General features: G+C 41.5%; 1 protein-coding gene across 3 annotated transcripts in view; it reads left to right on the top strand.

The window, feature by feature from the left end:
• The window catches only part of DRAM1 (DNA damage regulated autophagy modulator 1), a 67,948-nt gene that overhangs the window by 18,035 nt on the left and 29,800 nt on the right, over nucleotides 1-20,113 (top strand). For all 3 annotated transcript variants that reach the window (XM_027775724.1, XM_006141394.3, XM_027775725.1), the window contains 3 exons: nucleotides 6,892-6,959; nucleotides 10,555-10,697; nucleotides 16,232-16,409. In XM_027775724.1, the coding sequence (XP_027631525.1) occupies nucleotides 6,892-6,959; nucleotides 10,555-10,697; nucleotides 16,232-16,409 (389 nt within the window). The remainder of the gene's footprint in view (nucleotides 1-6,891; nucleotides 6,960-10,554; nucleotides 10,698-16,231; nucleotides 16,410-20,113) is intronic.

Below are 20,113 nucleotides of genomic sequence, written 5' to 3' on the forward strand. Positions count from 1 at the left end.
AGAAATGTAAATACGTACAGGAAATGTGGACATAAACTGATTTCCCAGGCACAATCCACCCTGAAACAACTGTGTACACACTGCCTCAACAGCTTCTGAACCACAGGCCAATGAACGATCAACTGTCCTCCTGTCTGGGGCAGTTTTCAGGAAGTACCTCCCTAACATAGAGGCTGATGATGGGGTGGATGGGACTGAGGTGGGGTCAAACACACTGCTGAAGCCATGTGATGCAAAATAATGGTGACAGCTGGGTAGAGAGACTCCTTTTGCTAGCTTGGGCAGCAACTGGTTTCTCTTCTCATTCTCCATTTTTCTGAATCAGGCACCCAGGAAAAGCTACGTCGACCAAATACTATTATCTCTACCCTTATGTGCAACAGCATCACTTAGTTTCACAGGGTCTCTTGGTTCCCCCTGGGGCTTCATGGATTCCAACCATGAAGCAGAAGATGTGACTTGGTATTTACTTATGATGTAATATGTAAGATCAGAGGCCAAAAGACTTAAAAGAGTATTTTTCATTGAAAGGTAATAATTCTTTTATATTTTTATAAAAGTTTAGGAACCAGCAGCTGGCATAATGGCTATGTCACTGGACTCCTACGTAGTCGACTACAGTTCCAGTTCCGGACCCGGTGGCTTAAACTCACACTGGGCACGTGTACGGGTGTGCCCGAAATCCTGAGAGAAGAATGGAGGAGAAGGGATTGCGGCATGGCCATCTCCCCTGGGAGGGTGATTTCTTGCCTTCTGTCTCTCTGTCTCTGTCTTTCTGGCAAGCACATGCACCCTATAGCAAAAACCTCTCCAAAAAAATAAAATCTTAAAAAAAAGTTTTTTTTATTTATCTCTTCCACATGAGAAAGTTCTTGCCTTCTGTCTCTCTGTCTCTGTCTTTCTGGCAAGCACATGCACCCTATAGCAAAAACCTCTCCAAAAAAATAAAATCTTAAAAAAAGGTTTTTTTTTATTTATCTCTTCCATGAATGAGAAAGAGACAGCATCCCCAATAGGATCTTGATGCCACAATTTACTTCTAGACTTTAGCATGCCTGGATCATGGGCAAGCATGTGCCTGTCTCACTCAGGGAGGTCCCTGGACATGAACCAGGAACCCCCATGGTAATTGGAGTTTTTGAATATTGGATTTCATTGATATGCCTCAAGCTCTTTTTATTAACTATAATTAGGCCAACTACTACTAATATTAAAATTTCTGTTAAATATTTATATTATCAGGATGTAATGGGGGCTAGCAGGTGGCATGGTAGTTAAGGTACATCATCCTGCTGTACAAGAGAGGCTGGACTCCCACATGGCTGATCATGATTCGAGTCCTGGACCTGGTGGTTTGCTTTCTCACTTTCTCTCTCTCTCTCACTCTGTCCCTCTCTGGTCAAATTTAAATAAATAAATAAATAAAGTTAAATAAAATAATGATTTTTTAAAGGAATGTAATATAGAAAGTTTTGTAAATTATTCTTGAGGAAAATACTTCACCTAATATAATTAGATGCCATTTTGTTACTTCACAGTAATAAATCACAAACTCTGACAATTCTTTCCTGACAGCTTTGGGAATTTGTGACTCAGATTGTGTCTCACAGATATTTTGTTGATGAATGAATACATTTTATAGTTATTTGTGTAGCCAAACCAAAAACTTCAAAAAGGTGGTCATTTAATCAAATAATTGGCTATGAATTCCATGCATTAATATTTTTACTGACTTTTGTTGTATTGACACTTCCTATTTTTAAAACCTTATTTTTTTTAATTTATTTTATTTTGACCAGAGAGGTACAAAGTGAGAAAGAGAGAGAGTGTGTACACATGAAAGTGAGAATGCAAGCCACCATGTCTGGAACTCGAACTGCTGTTGGCCATGTGGGAGTCCAGCACCCTTAACCACCATGCCACCTGCTGGCCCCCATATTTTTTCTTTAAGAGAAATTTTTTCTATAGGGCACATAGAGAGACAGAAAGTGAAAAATCATCCCCCAGGGAAGATGGCCATGCTGCAAACCCTTCTTCTCCATTCTCTTGGTATTTTGGGCACTCATGCATATGCACCTGGCTTGAGTTTTTTAAGTGACCAGGTTTGGGACTCAAACTGTGGTCAACTATGTGGAGTCCAATGATATAACATTAGTCATCTGCTGATTCTAACACTTCCTATTGTAGTACAAAGGTATACGAATGTGAGTTCATTGATGGTGAGTGTAATAGACTCAGAAATCCTGAAAGAAGATCTGATTTACCTTTTACAGTTAGATTATGGTATTTGAGGAACCATAAGCTATTGCCCAGGGTACATCATCCTTCTGTACAAGAGAGGCATCATGCTCCCTCCTCATTACCCTGTAGTTCATTTCCAATGTGCTGGAGCCTGCTAGACCTGCTGCTGGAGCTACCTGTGTGGTCTCTTCCCAGGTCCATGTTCAGTGACCTGCATTTTGGTAGCTCAAATTTGACATGTTGGGAATATTTTCACCATGGAAATTGGCAAATGCTACAAATCAGGTGCCCTTCAAAGGTGGCCGTTAAATGTCTGGATTGGGATATAGATTCCTTTATGCAGCTCTCTCTGATCTTGAACAAGTTACACAACCTCTGTAGTACTCAGTTTCCTCCTTTGTAAATGGGGTTGATGGAGGACCCTCTTCAGGGTTGCGAGGACGAAGCGAAACCGTGTACAATAAGCAACTAATGATTCCTGGTACATAGTTCACACTGAGCACGTTAAACCCACTAGGTCATTTTTGTTTGTTTGTCTGACTGTTTGCCAGTGCTAATCGTTAATTCATTCAATAAATACATATGGAATGGCTGTTTCAAAACATTTTTGGTTCTATCGTGTGATTTTAAATGAACAGATGTATAAAATTCCATCCTGAAATTATGAATTTCAGTGAGTGTTTGATGTCATTTGGGTTGTACATATTTGCCTGTGACATATGTCTTGCTTTGCCACCAATAGACAAAGTCCCTGATCTGGTCTTCTGATCTTCTCTTAGAGCACCTTCATCCTTTCTGTCTTCCTAAATACCCTCTTCATTCTTTCATTTTCTTTCATTCACTGTTCTACCTGAAGCCAAGAGAGGAAGGCTTGATTTCCTTATCAGGGTTAATCCTCTGGCAACATGCTGGCTGAGGTTAGCTATGAGCTAGGGCCAGATGGTGGCATGGAGGTAAAAATGCCAAGCTCTGTGAGGCCGATCCACATGGACTGCCCCAGGTTCATGTCTGAAGACACTTTGAGCATCTTGGGCACGCTCCTGCCCATGATCCAGGACTGGCTGAGGCAATAATGGACCATGGTATCAAGACCTGGCATCTGTCTCTGTCTTTCTTTTTTAAGTGCTACCCCTCCCCCTGCCCTGTGCATTCACTGGAGAGAGACCAAGAGAGACAGTGAGAGGGAAAGTGAGAAATCACCCTGGGGCGGGGGCGGGGGATGGCCATGCCACAATCTCCATTCTACTCTCAGGATCTTGGGCACATGCACATGTACCAGGCATGGGTTTCAAGCCACCAGGTCTGGAACTCAGACTCAAACCACAATCAGCCACGTGGGAGTCCAGTGCCTTCACCACCACACCACCTGCTGGACCCTCTATATCTCTAACTCATGAAAGAAAGAGAGACTTAAACAACAATGAAAGGTTCCGAGCTGTCTTTCCTTTCTCCTGTTACTGCCTTCCATCTCATCCTCATTGTCTGTGCAGCAACGTGCGCAGAAGGGCAACCTGTCTGCTGGGTGGCCTTGTCCACAACAGTCTTATAGGGAGGAAAATGGGCATTGTAGGAAAAGAGGCAATTGTAGATTCTAAACCTTTCAGGTTCTTCTAGGTGCAAGTGACACTGAGATGGAAATGACTGAGAATAAAGGCATTTGTTGTAAGGAGGCTATTTGTTTGTTTGTTTGTTTGTTTTTGGAGAGATTTTTGCTATAGAGCACATGTGCTCACCAGAAAGACAGAAAGAGACAGAGAGAAAGCAAGAAATCACCCCCTAGGGGGATGGCTACGCCACCATCTCTTCTCCTCCACTCGCCTCTTGGGATCTTGGGCACGCATGCACACATGCCCGGTGTGAGTTAAAGCCACCAGGTCTGGGACTCGAACCATGATCAACTACATGGGAGTCCAGCAATATAGCCATTAAGACAACTGTTGGTCCCAAAGAGGCTATTTTTAAAAAATATACTTTATCTTAATTTCTCTTATACATTCAATCAGTATACATCACTTAGCTTGTAAAGTGAATTTCTAACATGAAAGGGGGCTACTATTAATCTCTTCATACTTCTCTTTAAATATTAAGTGTTCACAATACTTAAAAGTTCCTGCTTTCTGCACACACAGGCTTCTTGTAGAATTCTTCAAACACTTTGAAGTGCGTCATTTTCAACATGATTAGTTTTTGAGTACTTAGACTTTAGAGCTGTGTTTAAATATGGAAACACTCAAAATAGGTACATGTTGTTTCATGTTGAGAGTTTTTTTTAAATTTTTAAAAAAATTTTGCTATAGGGCACATGCATTTGCTGGAGAAAGAGAGAGAGAGAGAGAGAGAGAGAGAGAGAGAAAGAGAAAATGAGAAAGTTTCCCCCAGGAGGATGGCCACATTGTAATTCCTTCTCCACTCTCCTCTTTGGATTTTGGGCACCCAGCGTGTGTTTCATGCTGCCAGGTTCAGAACTCAAACCATGCAGTCGGCCCTCTGGGATCCAGCTGCCTAACCTCCAGGCTGTCTGCTGGCCCTATTGGCAGCTCTTTTGCCATCACGTTAAATTGGAAAAGTGGCTATATGAGCAGCTGTAAATATAAAAGTTCAAAACTTGGCATTTATGGATAGAACATATCAAATGCTGTTTTCTAACTCACTTCATTAATTCATGCTCTGTACCTGGAAAATGTTTTATCAAAACTCTTTTTGGGAGGCCAGCCCCTGGCCTAACGGTTGAGACACCAGACTCCACATGGAAAACTGCAGTTTGGATCCCACCATGGCAGCTTGAACGACATGTTGGGTGCAGTTTGGATCCCACCATGGCAGCTTGAATGACATGTTAGGTACATGGGTGTGTGCCCCAAATCCCCAGAGGATGGAGAAATGGAAGAGGAGGGATTGTGGTGTGACCATACCTCACTGGGAAGTGCTTTCTGTCTGTCTCTCTCTCTGGTGAGCACACATACCCTCCGGCAATTAAAAAAAGCTAATCCTTTAAAAAAGAAACCTTTTTTTAGTTAAAATAATTGATCACAATGGGCCCTTGATACCCTATTGTTTCCATAAAGTATTGATAGAGATCAATACTATCAGTCAGATTTTTTCATCATATTTTCAGCAATATAAAATCTTGCACATAAATCCAGTCATTAAAAAATTGGAGATACAATGGGACCAGTAGATAGCATAACGGTTATGTCGCTGGACACTCACATGGCTAACTGCAGTTCAAGTCGCAGACCTGGTAGCTTCAAACTTATGCAGGGCACATGTGCGTGCATGCCCAAGATACTGGGAGGACAATGGAGGAGAAAGGGTTGTGGTGGGGCCATCGGATTGATTTCTCATTTTCTATCTCACTGTTTCTGTCTCTGTCTCTCCCTGGTGAGCGTATACACCCTGAGGCAAAAGCCTCTCAAAAAAAATTAGAGACACGAGACCCCCCCCCCAGGTGGTGTGGTGGTTAAAGTGTTGGATTCCTGCAGGCCAACCATGGTTCAAGTCCTGGACCCGACAGCTTGACAATCAGGCAGGGTACATGTGCATGCATGCCCAAAATCCTGAGAGGAAAATGGAGGAGAAGGGATTGTGGCAAAGCTATCCCCCCCGGAAGTGATTTCTCACTTTCCCTCTCTCATTGTCTCTCTGGTAAGTGTATGTGCCCTATGGCAAAAATCTAAAAAAAAAAAAAAAAAAAAAAAAAACACAAAAAAAACAAAAGATTAGAGATGGCTCTGGCCTGGTGGTTAAGGCAGCTGAATCCCACATAGCCAGCTATGCCACTGAGGTCCTAGACCCAGTGGCTTGAGAAACACACTGGGCACATGTGCGTATGTGCCCAAAATCCTGAAAAGAAGAGAGATGAAGGAGAAAGTGAGAAAGGAGTGTGGTATGACCATTCCTCATGAGGGGTACTTCTCTTCCTCTCTCTCTGTCTCTCTTCCTCTCTCTTGTACGTATATATATATCCTCTAGCCAGAATGAATGGATGAATGAATAAAGGATCTGTTTGTTTGTTTTAATATCTCAATACATAGTTGCATTTTCAAACATGATTTTAGGTCAGCTAGTTATTTTTTAAAATAGACACAATTTTTCATGCAAAATGAACGTACCTTGAGGTTATCAGATTTGATCACCTGAAGCAACACCATCCGTTTTGAATATTTCCTTGCCTTTACTGTGGAAAAAAGATAAATGTAATTTCTCATGGTAGAAAAATAAATTTTAGATTTTTTAGAGCAAAAATGAAAATACTTCGGAACTGAATCTTTGGAACTCAAAGTGACTGAACATCCAGAAGAAACACAATATAAAACCCACCAAGTCCATGCCTGTCCAATGGTCTGAACTAAATTTCCTTTATTTTTTTAGAGATTTTTACCTTAGGGGACATGTGCTCACTGGAGAGAGAGACATAGTAAGAGGCAAAGTAAGAAATCATCCCCCAGGGGGGATGGCCATGACACAATCCCTTCTCCTTCATTCTCCTCTCTGGATCTTGGGCACACATGCACACATGCTCAGTGTGATATTCAAGCCACCAGATCGGGAACTTGAACTGCAGTTGGCCATGTGCAATCCAGCAATATAATTGCTATGTCATCTGCTGGTCTGTAAGTATTTTGTAATTCAATTTCTTCTCTTTCCCAGTGACACAGGAACAACACCTCCCGAGAGTGGAATTTTTGGATTTATGATAAACTTCTCTGCTTTTCTTGGTAAGTATATAATAGTTATTATAAATATCTGAAAATTTACAATTCCAAGTGAAATTACATGTTATTTATAATTTGTATATAATTTTAAAAATTATTCATGATGCAGAGTGTGTGCACATGAGATGAAGAGAGAGAAGCAACCCTGGATAGGGTCTTGTCACATTCAATCCCCCTCCTTCTGGCTTCCAGCTTGTCAGGATCTTGGACACACAAATACATGTCCAACCTGTCAAGTCCACTGGGCCAAGGATCAAGACCATGGTCAGCTACATGGCTTCCAGCACTACAGTCAGGCATATTACCAAATGTGCCACAGAGGCTGAGCCCGTTTATAGTTTTTAAAAGTACAACATTTACAGTTAGCATTTGGCTTTATTTTGGAAAACTAAGGTGCTCAGAAATCCAAAGTTATTTATAGAATTATTCCTCCCATTGTCTGGTAATTTAACACATGTGCTGCAAATAGTTTTAAATATCAAGCTTCTGAAATGGATTTTAAACGTAATCAGGTTTTCAAAAATTGTGATTTAGAGCCAGCAGGTGGCATGGTCGTTGCAGTTCTGGATCCCACGTGGCCAACTGTGCAGTTCGAGTCCTGGACCTGGCGACTTGAAACACTTGTCAGGCATGTGTGTGTACATGCCTAAAATCCTGAGAGGAGAATGGAGGAGAAGAGATTGTGGCATAGCCATCACCCTGGAGAGTGATTTCTCACTTTCCCTCTCTATATATCTCTGGCAAGCACAAGTGTCCTATGGTAAAGATCTAAATAAATAAATAAATAAATAAATAAATAAATAAATAGTGATTTATAGCCAAATCACTTGGGAGAAACAAAGATGCCTAACACATAAGGCAGTGTTTCTCAAAGCATGATCTGAAGGAAACTTACATGAAAATGATCTGCATGTTCTCAGGCCACACTGCATGTTCTCAGAACCACAGGGGTTGGGGCCCCCGGATATATGTGGTTAATAAGCAGTCTAGGTGACTAGATGTCTCTAAAGTTTGAGAACACTGATCTGTTAAGCGAAGGGGAAAGGTGAGGCAAGGACCTGGTTTGTGTCCAACTCAGGCATGATTTTTTTCTTTTCAAATCCTCAAATCCTGAGATGCAGTTGATAGACTACAACCTTGTCATGAGCCAATTAATGTAACGTGTATGAATTATAATTATTTTATGATTAATGAAAGACTCAATCTGCTATGGGGTGATCTGAGTACATAGATGTAAGATGCAAGGCCCTTTCTCTTGGTCCTTTGGTAACATCCCCCACCCTGTGGAACAAGCAAGTGTTTGCCAACGGCCTATTGTGTAAGCAGTGCTTCCTGTCCCTCTCTATTGGCCCAAGACAGAAGGGACAGAGATGCTGGAAACCCTACTTAAGGATTTGGCATCTATGGAATTGGTTCCTGCTTCTTGGTAGAGATAAAGTTTCACCCATTTGTCATCCTCTCTTCCTTAGGTTTTGGAGATGAGCAAGGAGGAATAGAAATAATGGGATCAATCAATTCCTGTGTCTTTTACACCCTCTTTGTCATGAGTCCAAACTTACAACAATAACAAAAAGATTATTCTATCATAAGCAAGAGATAACTCTAGTTTTATTTTTCTAGATTTTTAAAAATTTTATTATTATTATTTTGCCATAGGACATGTGCATTCACCAAAGAGAGACAGAGAGTGAAAGCGAGAAATCACCCCCCAGGGAGTGACAGCCCCACCAAAATCCTTCTCACCCATTCTCCTCTCCGGATTTTGGGCACACACACACATGCACTCAGATGTGCAGTCGGCTGTATGGGATCTGGCCACCTTTATTACCACACCGCTGGCTGGCCTGTGAGTATTCTTTAAATACATATTTGCATAGTTATATGAATTTTTCTATAAAATAAGTTAGCTGAGTTAGAGGGATACATATCAACAATTAGGATAGCTATCCACTGACACAGTATTCATTTCCTAAGTATGTGTTACATAATAAGCTTTGTGCTTATACTTAATGATGGGGCCACAACAGATAAAGATCCTGCTCCCTGGAGATTGCATTTTATTGCTAAATTACTCTCTAAGATACTAAATGGCATTTGGTTAATTGTCTAGCTATTTCTTTTCTTTTTTTTTGGAGAGGTTTTCGCTATAGGGCGTGTGAGCTTGCCAGACAGACAAAGAGAGACATAGAGACAGAAAGCGAGAAATCACCCCCCAGGGGGGATGGTCACGCCACAATCCCTTCTCCTCCATTCTCCTCTCGGGATCTTGGGCACGCATGCACGCACACGCGCTCAGCGTGAGTTTTAAGCCACCGGGTCCGGGACACGAACCGTGGTCGACTACGTGGGAGTCCAGCGACATAGCCATTACGCTAACTGCTGGTTCCCAATTGTCTAGCTATTTCGAAATCATACCTTCAGTACTCTCTCCACACCGTACACAAAAACAAATTGCAATAAAAAGCCCAACTATGAGAAAAATGAAGTACTGGAGAACGTTTTTAAAACCTTGGGATAGAAAAGCCTGTCTAAGCTTACACAAAACCTGGAAGCTAACTGGGATAGAATCGACAGATTTGAGAAGATAAAAAAATGAAAACTTTTAAGCACTGAAAGCTAAATGATAAACAACTGTCAAGAACTAAATTTGTAGTATTTATGGCAGATGATAAACTAATATGTAAAAAATCAACTATAAATTAGAAATAGACAAACCCAAGGGAAAAATATAAATACTTATACTCAGAAGAAAGAAGTGATCAGTATATTAAAAGCTGCCAAATCTCACTGATGATCTGGGAAGTACAAATCAAACCAAAAATTTGGTATTTTTATTTATTTATTTATTTAGAGAGGTTTTTGCTATAAGGTGCGTGCACTTGCCAGAAAGACAGAGACAGAGAGACAGCAAGCGAGAAATCACCTCCCAGGGGGCCGACCACTCCACAATCCCTCCTCCATTCTCCTCTTGGGATCTTGGGCACACATGTACATGTGCCTGGCGTGAGTTTAAGCCACCAAGTCTGGGACTTGAACCACAGTCGACTACATGGGAGTCCAGCAGCATAGCCATTATGCCAACTGCTGGTCCTCATCAATACTACTACTTCTAGGAATTGGTCTTTCACCTGTAAATGTGCCCAAAGGTTTCTATCTATATAAGGATGTTTATTGAGCATTATTTGTAATAGGAAAAACATAGAAGCAATGTAGAAATTCATCCTTATTGGAATTATGAGATAAATATATGCACCCCATAGGTCACCATGAGAACCCAAAAGCAGTGAGGTAGCTCTATTTGTATGGGCATGGGAAGAGCTCTGAGGGACCTTAAGTGAAAGATGGAAGTCACAGAGCAATACCCATACAGTGGCAGCACTTATGTGAATAGGATCTCAGTCAAGATGGTGTGTGTGTATGCGTCTGTGTGTCCATCACACTAGGGAGACAGGAAAATGGGGTGGGGAAGGATATGGGTGTGCAAGCGAGGAGACTATTATGATCAAAACATTTTTTAAAAAGTGATACAAAAACTGCTCCTGTGTTTTTCATTCTAAAACAACAAATGAAAGTTGATCCAAGTGCCTTTGTGTTCCAGGTGCAGCTACGATGTACACAAGATATAAAATAGTAGAGAAGCAAAACCAGACCTGCTATTTCAGCACTCCTGTTTTTAACTTGGTGTCGCTAGTTCTTGGATTGGTGGGATGTATCGGTATGGGCATCGTGGCCAATTTTCAGGTAGGACCTGAGTCTTTTTCGGTTAACGGGGTGATGGAGTACACGTTTCTGAGAGGAGAAGCAGGAACACAAGAGCATGCTTGTGTCAGTATGGCTATTAAGTGATTGATGAGTTCACAAAAATTGAGTTAGTTGTTTTCTTTTTTCTTTTTTTAGGTCATAAGGCACATGCACTCGCCAGAGAGAGACAGAGGGAGGGAATTTGAGAAATCATCCCTCAGGGAGGATGGCCATGCCACAATCCCTTCTCCTCCATCTCTGAGATTTTGGGCACACACGCACATGTGCCCAGCCTGAGTTTCAAGCCATCAAGTCCAGGACTCAAAATGCAATCAGCTATGTGGAAGTCCAGTGCCTTAACCACCAAGCCACCTGCTGACTCCAGTTTAATTTGCTTCTTAGAAAGAAATCATTGTGTTCTTCAAGTTTATTTATTTCTTCCATGAATGAGAGACAGACAAAGACACAGGCACCCCCAACAGGGTCTTCCATACTGCAATGCACCCCAGCTTCAGCCAGTCAGGATCACACGTGTGCTATGAGGCTGGCTTCAGATGTCATTTTTCAAGCCTTAAGTGGCAGGCTTTCATTTTAGTAAGAAAACTTAGATACTTAGATAACTGAACTTTTGGTTTTCCTAAAGGCTTCCATGAAGTGATTAAATCTTTACAAAAATAGAAATAGAATCTTTAACTTCCCTGAGAACAAAGTGTTTACTTTGTCCTTGTTCCTGTAAATATGTCTTTACAACCTCCTTGTCTGATATCCTGTAATTCATTTTCAGCCTGCTATGAGCAAATAAATGAACTTGAGCTGTTACCTTGAGAGGAACTTGAGACGTGAGAGCAACAGAAAGCATGACTGTCTCTGGTGGTTTTTCTTGGGTTAGCAACTAGACTCATGAGAAGTTGACAAATAACTCTCTTTTCTGAACAGGTTGGTGGAATGGCGACTCTTTGGTATATCTTCACTAATTTCTATCAATGCTTTATTTTCTCTCAGGAAGTGTCCTTTTTAAAATTCTGTCATTTGAGACAATATGGATGAAGCTGGAGGACATGATGTTAAGTGAAATAAGCCAGGCACAGAGAGACAAATACTGTACAATTCAATTATTTGTGGGATTTTTAAAAATTAAACTCATAAGAGAGAATAGAATGGTGGTTACCAGGGCTTGGAGAGGATAAGGAAGAACATGTTGGGCCCAGGATGCAAAGTTTCAGTTAGATGGGATGAATAAATTCTGGCAATCTATCATACAGCACTGTGACAATAGTTGATCATGTATATTTCAAAATTGCTAAAAAAAAAAAAGTAGATTCTAAACGTTCTCACTACAAAAATAATAATATACATATGAGGTGATAGGCATGTTAATTATATTGATTTAATAATTCCAAAATAAAAACATATATGTATAAAAGACCCCATATAGGGACCAGCAGTTAGCGTAATGGCTATGTTGCTGGACTCCCATGTAGTCGACCGTGGTTCGAGTCCTGGACCCAGTGACTTAAACTCATGCCGGGTGCATGTGCGTGCATGCCCAAGATCCCCAGAGGAAAATAGAGGAAAAGGGATTGTGGCATGGCCATCCCCTCTGGGGTGTGATTTCTCACTTTCTATCTCTCTGTCTTTCTGGCGAGCGCATGTGCACTATGGCAAAATTGCCCTCGCCCGCAAAAAAAAAAAAAAGACTCCATACATATATAATTATTATTTACCAATTAAAAATAAAATTATAAAAAGAAGTTTTCTTTTTAGGAAAGAAAATTTCCAAGATTTAAACCTCCCAATACTCTAGTATACTCTATTTTTTACCATCTTTAATTTAATAAGAGAGTTGCTACAAAAGGGGTCTGAGGAGAGTACCAACTTTTCATCTTATCCTCTATCAATTTTTTATGATCTAAGAATCATTTCCCTTCTAAAAATCATCCTTGATAGAGAACATACATATACTCCATGATGAAAGAGACACATAAACACAACTCCTACTGAATCAAGGGCCTTGTAGTCTGATAACGTCAGGGTTAAAATGGGGACCCGTGAAATTTGCAGTTAATTATTATGATTTGCCATAGGGCACATACATTCACTGAAGAGACATAGAGACAGTGAGAGGGAAAGTGAGGAATCACTTCCCCCATCCCAGGGAGGATGGCCATACCACAATTCCTTCTCCTCTTGGGATTTTATACACATATGCAGATGCACCTGGCATGGTTTTGAAGCCACCAAGTCTGGGACCTGACCTGTGGTAGGCCATGTGGGAGTCCAGCACCTTAACCACCTTGCCACCTGCTGGTCCCATTTGCAGATTAATTCTTCAAGAATATGCTGAATTAGCCAAGATTGAGAAAGACAATTGACCATTAGTATTAGCAGGAGGACACCAGGTATGTAAATTCAGGATGTGGTTTTTACTTACCAAGAAAAGAAAGAGTAAAGGGCTGGCCCTGCAGTGCAGCAGTTAAGCGCAGTCATAGGGAGTCACATGGCTGACCAGAGTTTGAATCTACCCCTCGTGGCTTGATAAACACACAGGGCACATGTGCACAAGTGCCCAAAATCCTGATGAGAAGGAGACATGAAAGAAAAAGATGGCAGTTTGACTTCACACCTTTGGAGAAAGATACTTGCTATCTCTCTCTCTCTGTCTCTCTGTCTCTCTGGGTATGCATGTAGGTTCTGGCAATAACAAGAGAGAGAGAGAGAGAAAAGTATCAGAATTTAGGCCAGCCAGTGGTGAGGTGGTTATGGTGGCTGGATCCTACAGGACCAACCGTGAAGTTTGAGTCTCAGACTCATCAGCTTGAAAAACACACTGGACACGTGTGCATGCATGCCGAAAATCCTGAGAGGAAGGAAAAATGAAGACGCGATTGCAACATGACAATCCCCCATGGGGTGTGATTTCTCACCACCACCCATCCTCCCCACTTTACATCTCTCTCTGGCAAGCTCATGCTCCCTCTAGCAAAACAAAACGAAACGAAACTACCAGAATTTTCAGATTTTTCCTGAAAATGATTCATTAGTAGAGGTTGCCTTGCCTTTTATTTTTTCTTCCCTAAATGTGACTAACACTCAGGGAATGACAAGAATTTATTGTTCTGAAGTATTTGAAAAAAATAAAAAAATTAACAAGTTTTTTTTAATGATAGCTCATACATAGATCAGAAAGAGAGAGAGAGAGAAGTACCATCTACAGGGTCTTAGCCCTCTGGTCCCCTTTCTCCAGCTCTCTAGCACTTCAAAATCTGCATGTCCTGGTGTGTTTTCAAGCCAACCTGGGGATCTAAACCTTGGTCAGCTATATGGCTTGTGGTGCACTTGCATTATTGCTGTGCTACAGTGGTTAGATATTAAAAATTATTTTTAATTGTGGTAAAATACACATAACATGAAATTTACTACCTTCACATTTTTAAGTGTACAGTTAGTGACTATTTTCCTGGATTATTTTTTAAGAGATTTTTGCTACAGGGCACATGTGTTTGTCAGAGAGACAGACACAAAGTGAGAAATCACACCCCAGAGGTGATGGCCATGCTGTAATCCTTTCTCTTCTGTTCTCCTCAGGATTTCGGGCATCCACGCACTTGCACCCAGCCTGAGTTTTAAGCTTCCAGGTCTGGGACTTGAACTGCAGTCCACTTCATGGGAGTCTAGCAATATAACCATTACTCCAGCAGCTGGTTCATACTTTAATACTAAAGACATAAGAGGTATTTTATTTTATTATTACTTTTTAGAGAGTATTTTTGCTATCGGTTATGTGCACTTGCTGGAGAGTCAGAGGAAGACAGGGAGACAGAAAATGAGAAATTACACCCCTGGGGGATGGCCATGCTGCAATCCCTTCTCTTCCATTCTCCTTTCAGGATTTTGGGCATGCATGAGTTTTAAGCCACCGGGTCTGGGATGAACTGTATTGACTAGGTGGTAGTCCAGCAACATAACCATTATGCCATCTGCTGGTCCTGAATATATTTTATTTTTGATATGTAACTTTCCTGAATCAAGATGCCCAGGCTAGGTAGCTTTAGAGATATAGAATCTATACCTAATAAATAATTGAGATGATATGTTACAGAATGTTAATGTAATCATACTTGAACATAACAATTGAATGTAACAACAGTCCAGGGATATATTACTGTCCCCCCACCCCCCATTTCTAGATTTGGTACCAGAGAAAAAATTTCCTTAGGAAAGAAATGAAACACTTTTCTCTGCCAACCCCTCTTTCCCATGTGAGAATGAAGAGTTAGTGTCAGTTTATATCGTATCCTAGCTTGAGGTTGAGTAGTTTAGCTGGAAAACACAGTGATGCTGGGGAAGCCCAGGCAGCCCAGGCCAAAGAAAAGTGGGAGGGAGAGAGTATGCACAGAGGGCTGGGCCAGCGGGGCCTCTGGCCAGAACCAGACTCGCAGGGATGACATTTTAACTTGGCCCTCTGCAAAGGTTGTAGTTTCATTTCTCCTTTTTTTGGTCAGAGGGCATACATACTCAGTGGAGACAGAGATGCAGGGTGGAGGAAAGAGAAAGCACTCTTTATACGGGGCGCGGTCACACTGCAGTCCTGTCTCCTCCAATTCTCCACCCTGTTGGGATTTGGGGACACACATACTTAGCATGCTTTTCAAGCTGCTGGGGTTGGGATTTGAACCATGGTTAGGCAGGTGGCATCCAATTCCCATGATTGCTATGTTGCAGGGCTGCTCACAAAGCTTATATTTTCAAATTCAAGCCAAAACGCCATAGTAGTTGTATTTGAATGTTGTTGTTTATCTAGAAGGTAGGTGCCTGGTGCATATTTGAAAGGGCCTAGGGTAAAGTCCTTGGTTGGTCACTTAGGAGCAAGTGCAGGGTGGACACCAGGCTTCCTCCCTAGACTGGGTGTAGAGGATGCCTTCTGGTTGCAATGGCTGCTTAGAAGATGGTGAGGGACAGGGCACTTGCCGTGATGCTGTCCTTGCACCACAGAAGCGGTGGTTTTACTTAGTGTGTTCATGTGGGGTGACTTGGGAGGGACTGATGGACATTTTGGGAGGCAGGAGGCCTAAAACTCCCAAGCCACTCACCACCATCATGGAACAAGTCGGTATTTTAATGCAAAAATTGTATACAAATGTATCATATAACCTTCACTGTAAAGTACAAGACAGGAACGATGGTGCCCATCTTAGACATACAGAAATTGAGCCGCTACACTAAGGTCACAGATGAGTGGTGGAGTTGTGTTTGTTTGTTTTGATGCCAGACACCAAAGCTCGCCATACTCAACTCTTCTAAATCTAAGGTAGATGTCGTTCTTTCCTCGTCCCATGAGCTGTGGATCAGCCAAATTGTTGGCATTTATTTCATCATCTGGAGACCTCTTTTCTGGCTGGCCTTCCGTAAGGTGTCACCTTACCCAAGGAGTGATCTGTGACCACCGATGGAGCAGCCCTTGGAGCAGCACATGCTCCGGGCCGATGTTGACTACCTCACATGTAGTAACAGCACGTTTGTGATCTTTCCTTCAGGAGTTGGCTGTGCCAGTGGTCCATGATGGGGGTGCCCTGTTGGCTTTCGTCTGCGGCGTTGTGTACACGCTCCTGCAATCCATCATCTCTTATAAGTCATGCCCCCAGTGGAACAGTGTCTTGACATGCCACATTCGGATGGCCATCTCTGCTGTTTCCTGTGCAGCTGTCATCCCCAGTATCCTTTTCGCACTTGTCATTTGTTACAGAAAAGAACTATTGAATGCCACTTTTTAAAGCTGCGGTAAGGAGTTTATCTGGGGCCATTTCGGTGTGGGGACACAGCAAGGAGATCTTGAAGTGACAGGAGAGGCTAGTCTCAGCTCCGAAAACAGCATGGCTGGCAAGTGGGGATTCACAGTCCATGAGCAGGGTGCAGTCAGAGGGTGGAAAAGTACTAAGAGGAAACATCTGGTGAAGGGGATTCTGGCTAAACCAACCTGACAGGATTCTTGCTCAAGTCAGACCAGGTGATCAGACATCACCTGGGCTGGGGGTGGTGGTGGCGGGGGCTGGACTGTGAAGAACCTCATCAGATACTGAGGGCGATCAAATAACAAGGGTGGGGAGTTCTTGCCAAAACTGGATTTGACAGGAAAGTGCACAGATGGGCCTGGGACAGAAGGTTCAGGAACCTGACTCAAGTTTGGTCAGCAAAGCATCTTTGTCTCATAGCAAGCTTGAGGACCACCTCCCTCTACCACTACCCCTCAAAAATAAGGCATTCTGCCTTTTTCAGAAGAGCAATTGGGAACAAAGTCTTAAATCATTAAGAAATCATCTCAACATTGTCTGGTTAGGTCAAAATAATTTGGAGAGAAGAGAACAGAATGAAAAGAGGGTGAAAAAATGTAGGGACACTTCAGTCTCTGTTTACTCTCCTTCCTACAGGCCTGGTTTTATGAGCTACCTGAAATATTTATTTTTCTTTTTAGTGCTTGGCTAAAGACACCAAATATTGATATTGTACTTAAAGTAAAAGCTCTGTGAAGTCCTGAGAGGCCAGACTCTCCACTCTCCCTTGTGCAAATGTGAAAAAATAGTTTGTCCACGTTAAGTCTAAAAAGCTCTATCACATATTCTAAGTCATTTGAAATACATTTAGCTTTTTCTTTATATAGTCACTGATTTCATTTACAACAATAAATTAATTTCATTTTCTAATTCAGCAGTGAAAAGAAAATATAACTTAACATGCTTGTATATTCTGATTTAGAGGAAATACTTTTCTTTTTCTTTCTTCATAAAAGTATTTAACCTGGGACCAGCGGGTGGCTTAGTGGTGAAGGTGCTGGACTCCCACTTGGCCAACTGTGGTTCGAGTCCCAGACCCGGAGGCTTGAAAATCATGCCAGGCACATGTGTGTGCATGCCCAAAATCCCAGGAGAAGAATGGAGAAAGGATTGCGGCATGGGCATCCTTCCTGGTAGGGGGAGGGATTTCTCACTTTCCCTCTCAGTCTCTGTCTCTCTCCTCTCAGCTGAGAGCATGCTCTCTATGGCAAAAACTTTAAAAAAAAAATTATTTAGCCAGGGCCAGCAGGTTCCGGTAAGGTGGGTAAGGTGCTAGACTCTCACATGGCTGACTGTGGTTCAAGTCTTGGACCCTGCAGCTTGAAAAGCATGCCAAGTTCATGTGCATGCATGCCCAAAATCCCAAAAAGAGAATGGAGAAAAAGGGACTGTGACATGACCATCGCCGCTGGGGAGTGATTTCTCCCTTTCCCTCTCTCCTCTTTCTGTCTCTCTCTAGTGAGTACACATGACTAAAAACCTAAAAAAAAAAAAAAATGTATTTTAACCTGGCATAGTAAAGGTGACAATTCAATATACATCTCAAAATAACCAGTAGAGCAGATTATGAAGGTATGCAATATAGAGTAGTGATGAATGTTGGAGATGGGAGCCAGCTGGTGGAGTGGTGTTTGAGGTGGCTGGATTTCATGTGGCCAACTGTGCAGTTCAAGTCCCAACCCAGGCGGGTAGAGAAACATGCCAAGTATGTGTGTGTGCATGCCTGAAATCTTGAAAAAAGGGTGGAATGGAGGCAAAGGGATTGTGGCATGACTATTTCCCAGAAAGGATGCTTTCTCACTCTCTGTCTCTGTCTCTCTCTCTCTCTTTCTCTGGTGAGAGCCTGCATCTTTGGGCAAAATTAAAAAAAAATGTTAGGGATGGTGGAGATGTTTTCTCTCTGATTTGATCATTATACATTGTATACATGCTTTGAAAAAAAAAACCACATTGTATCCTACAAAGTTATACAACTATTATATATAAATTAGAAATTACAGTAAAATTATTATTAAGAAAACTAAATGGGAAATTATCTGTAACAGTTCCATAAAACTAGTAGAGGAAAACAAGGTGTTTAAAAAAGAAATTAAAAAGCTGTGGTCTTTAAGAGGTAGGGAATTCTCTATCTTTCATAATATTCCCTGTAGACATACCAGAGAAAGCTGCTATCATTAAAAAAGATGAGTAATAGAGTGTAGGAAAACAGAAGCTATTTCATCAGTGAGGATTATGTCAGTCTGGGTGATGGTACAAAGTGGTCAAGCTTGAGTGAAAACACATCATGTGCTTCTAAACATTAAGGTTTGCATTTCTCTCCTAAAACAGAAGCTACACCATGGCATGGTGGTGTGCACCTATTGTCCCAGCTACTCATTAGACTGAGTTAAGAGGGTTGTAAATTTGAAGTCCCCCTGGGCAACACAGTGAGACCCTGTCTAAAACAAACAAATCAAGTAGAAGTTATCCAAAATGTAAAGTCTAAATATGGTTGTGGGTTGTCTTTTTTTTTTTTTTCTTTTCCCATCCTAGAGAATGAAAAGTTCAGTTACAAAATTTTCAAGCATGGAGAAAACAAGTCCTAGTACTAGGAAATTTACCAACAAAATGTATACCCTTGTTCTTAAGGTAGTTTCTCCTCAGTTTTCTTGTCTTCCTTATGAATTAAAGACACCATGCTTTCTCTTCAAATATATCATCTTAAAACTTTTAACTTGTAGGGCCAGCAGGTGGCAAGGTAGTTAAAGCAGTGGACTCCCACATGGCTGACCATGGTTTGAGTCCCAGAACTAGTGGCTTGTTTTCTCACTTTCCCTTTCTCTCACTAAACTAAAAATAATAATAATAAATAAAATTAAATAAATAATTATTAAAATAAAACCCTTTTAACTCGCAGTAGTTGTAAAATTTATAGTAGAACTGTTTGTAGTATTAAAAGCAATGTTTCTTGGTATAGGAATCTTACCTTGCATCCAACTTTGGAGACAGGTCCCTAGATATTAAAATCAGAGAGTTTTAGCAGGATAAATATTTCAAGACCCAGAGTCTCACATTCTGATAGGAGGTTCTTTAAGAACCATACCAAGAGGTGGCAGTCCCAAACAGAAATGGTTTACACTCCTCTATCACATTAACTAAGTTGAATTCATTCATGAAAAGTCTTGTCTTGGGCCAGGGCACAGTGGTTAGAGGAGCCAAATTCCACATGGTTGACCAAGTGGTCTGAGTTTTGAACTGGCAACTTTAAAAGTAAGCCAGGCATATGTGTACGCTCATGTGCATGCCCACAATCCTGAAAAGGGGGGAGAATGGAGGAAAAGGGATGACTGCTCCCCAAGGAGGGTTGTTTCTCTCTCTCTCTTTCTCTGTCTCTCTGGTGAGCATACATGCCCTCTGGTAAAATTTTTTTGAAAAGTCTTTTGTCTTAAACTTTAGCAGAAAAATCATGACGTATTGGGTTGTCTGGAAAGTCGTAACACATTTTTGTAAAGAAAAACATGTCATGACTTTTCCGACAACCTAATATTTTGCTATGGAAAAATGCATCATGACTTTTGACCATTTCCTTCAGTAGTAACTATCCAGTGT

This window comes from Tupaia chinensis, unplaced genomic scaffold, assembly GCF_000334495.1.
Source record: "Tupaia chinensis unplaced genomic scaffold, TupChi_1.0 Scaffold000054_1, whole genome shotgun sequence".
Classification (NCBI taxonomy): domain Eukaryota; kingdom Metazoa; phylum Chordata; class Mammalia; order Scandentia; family Tupaiidae; genus Tupaia; species Tupaia belangeri.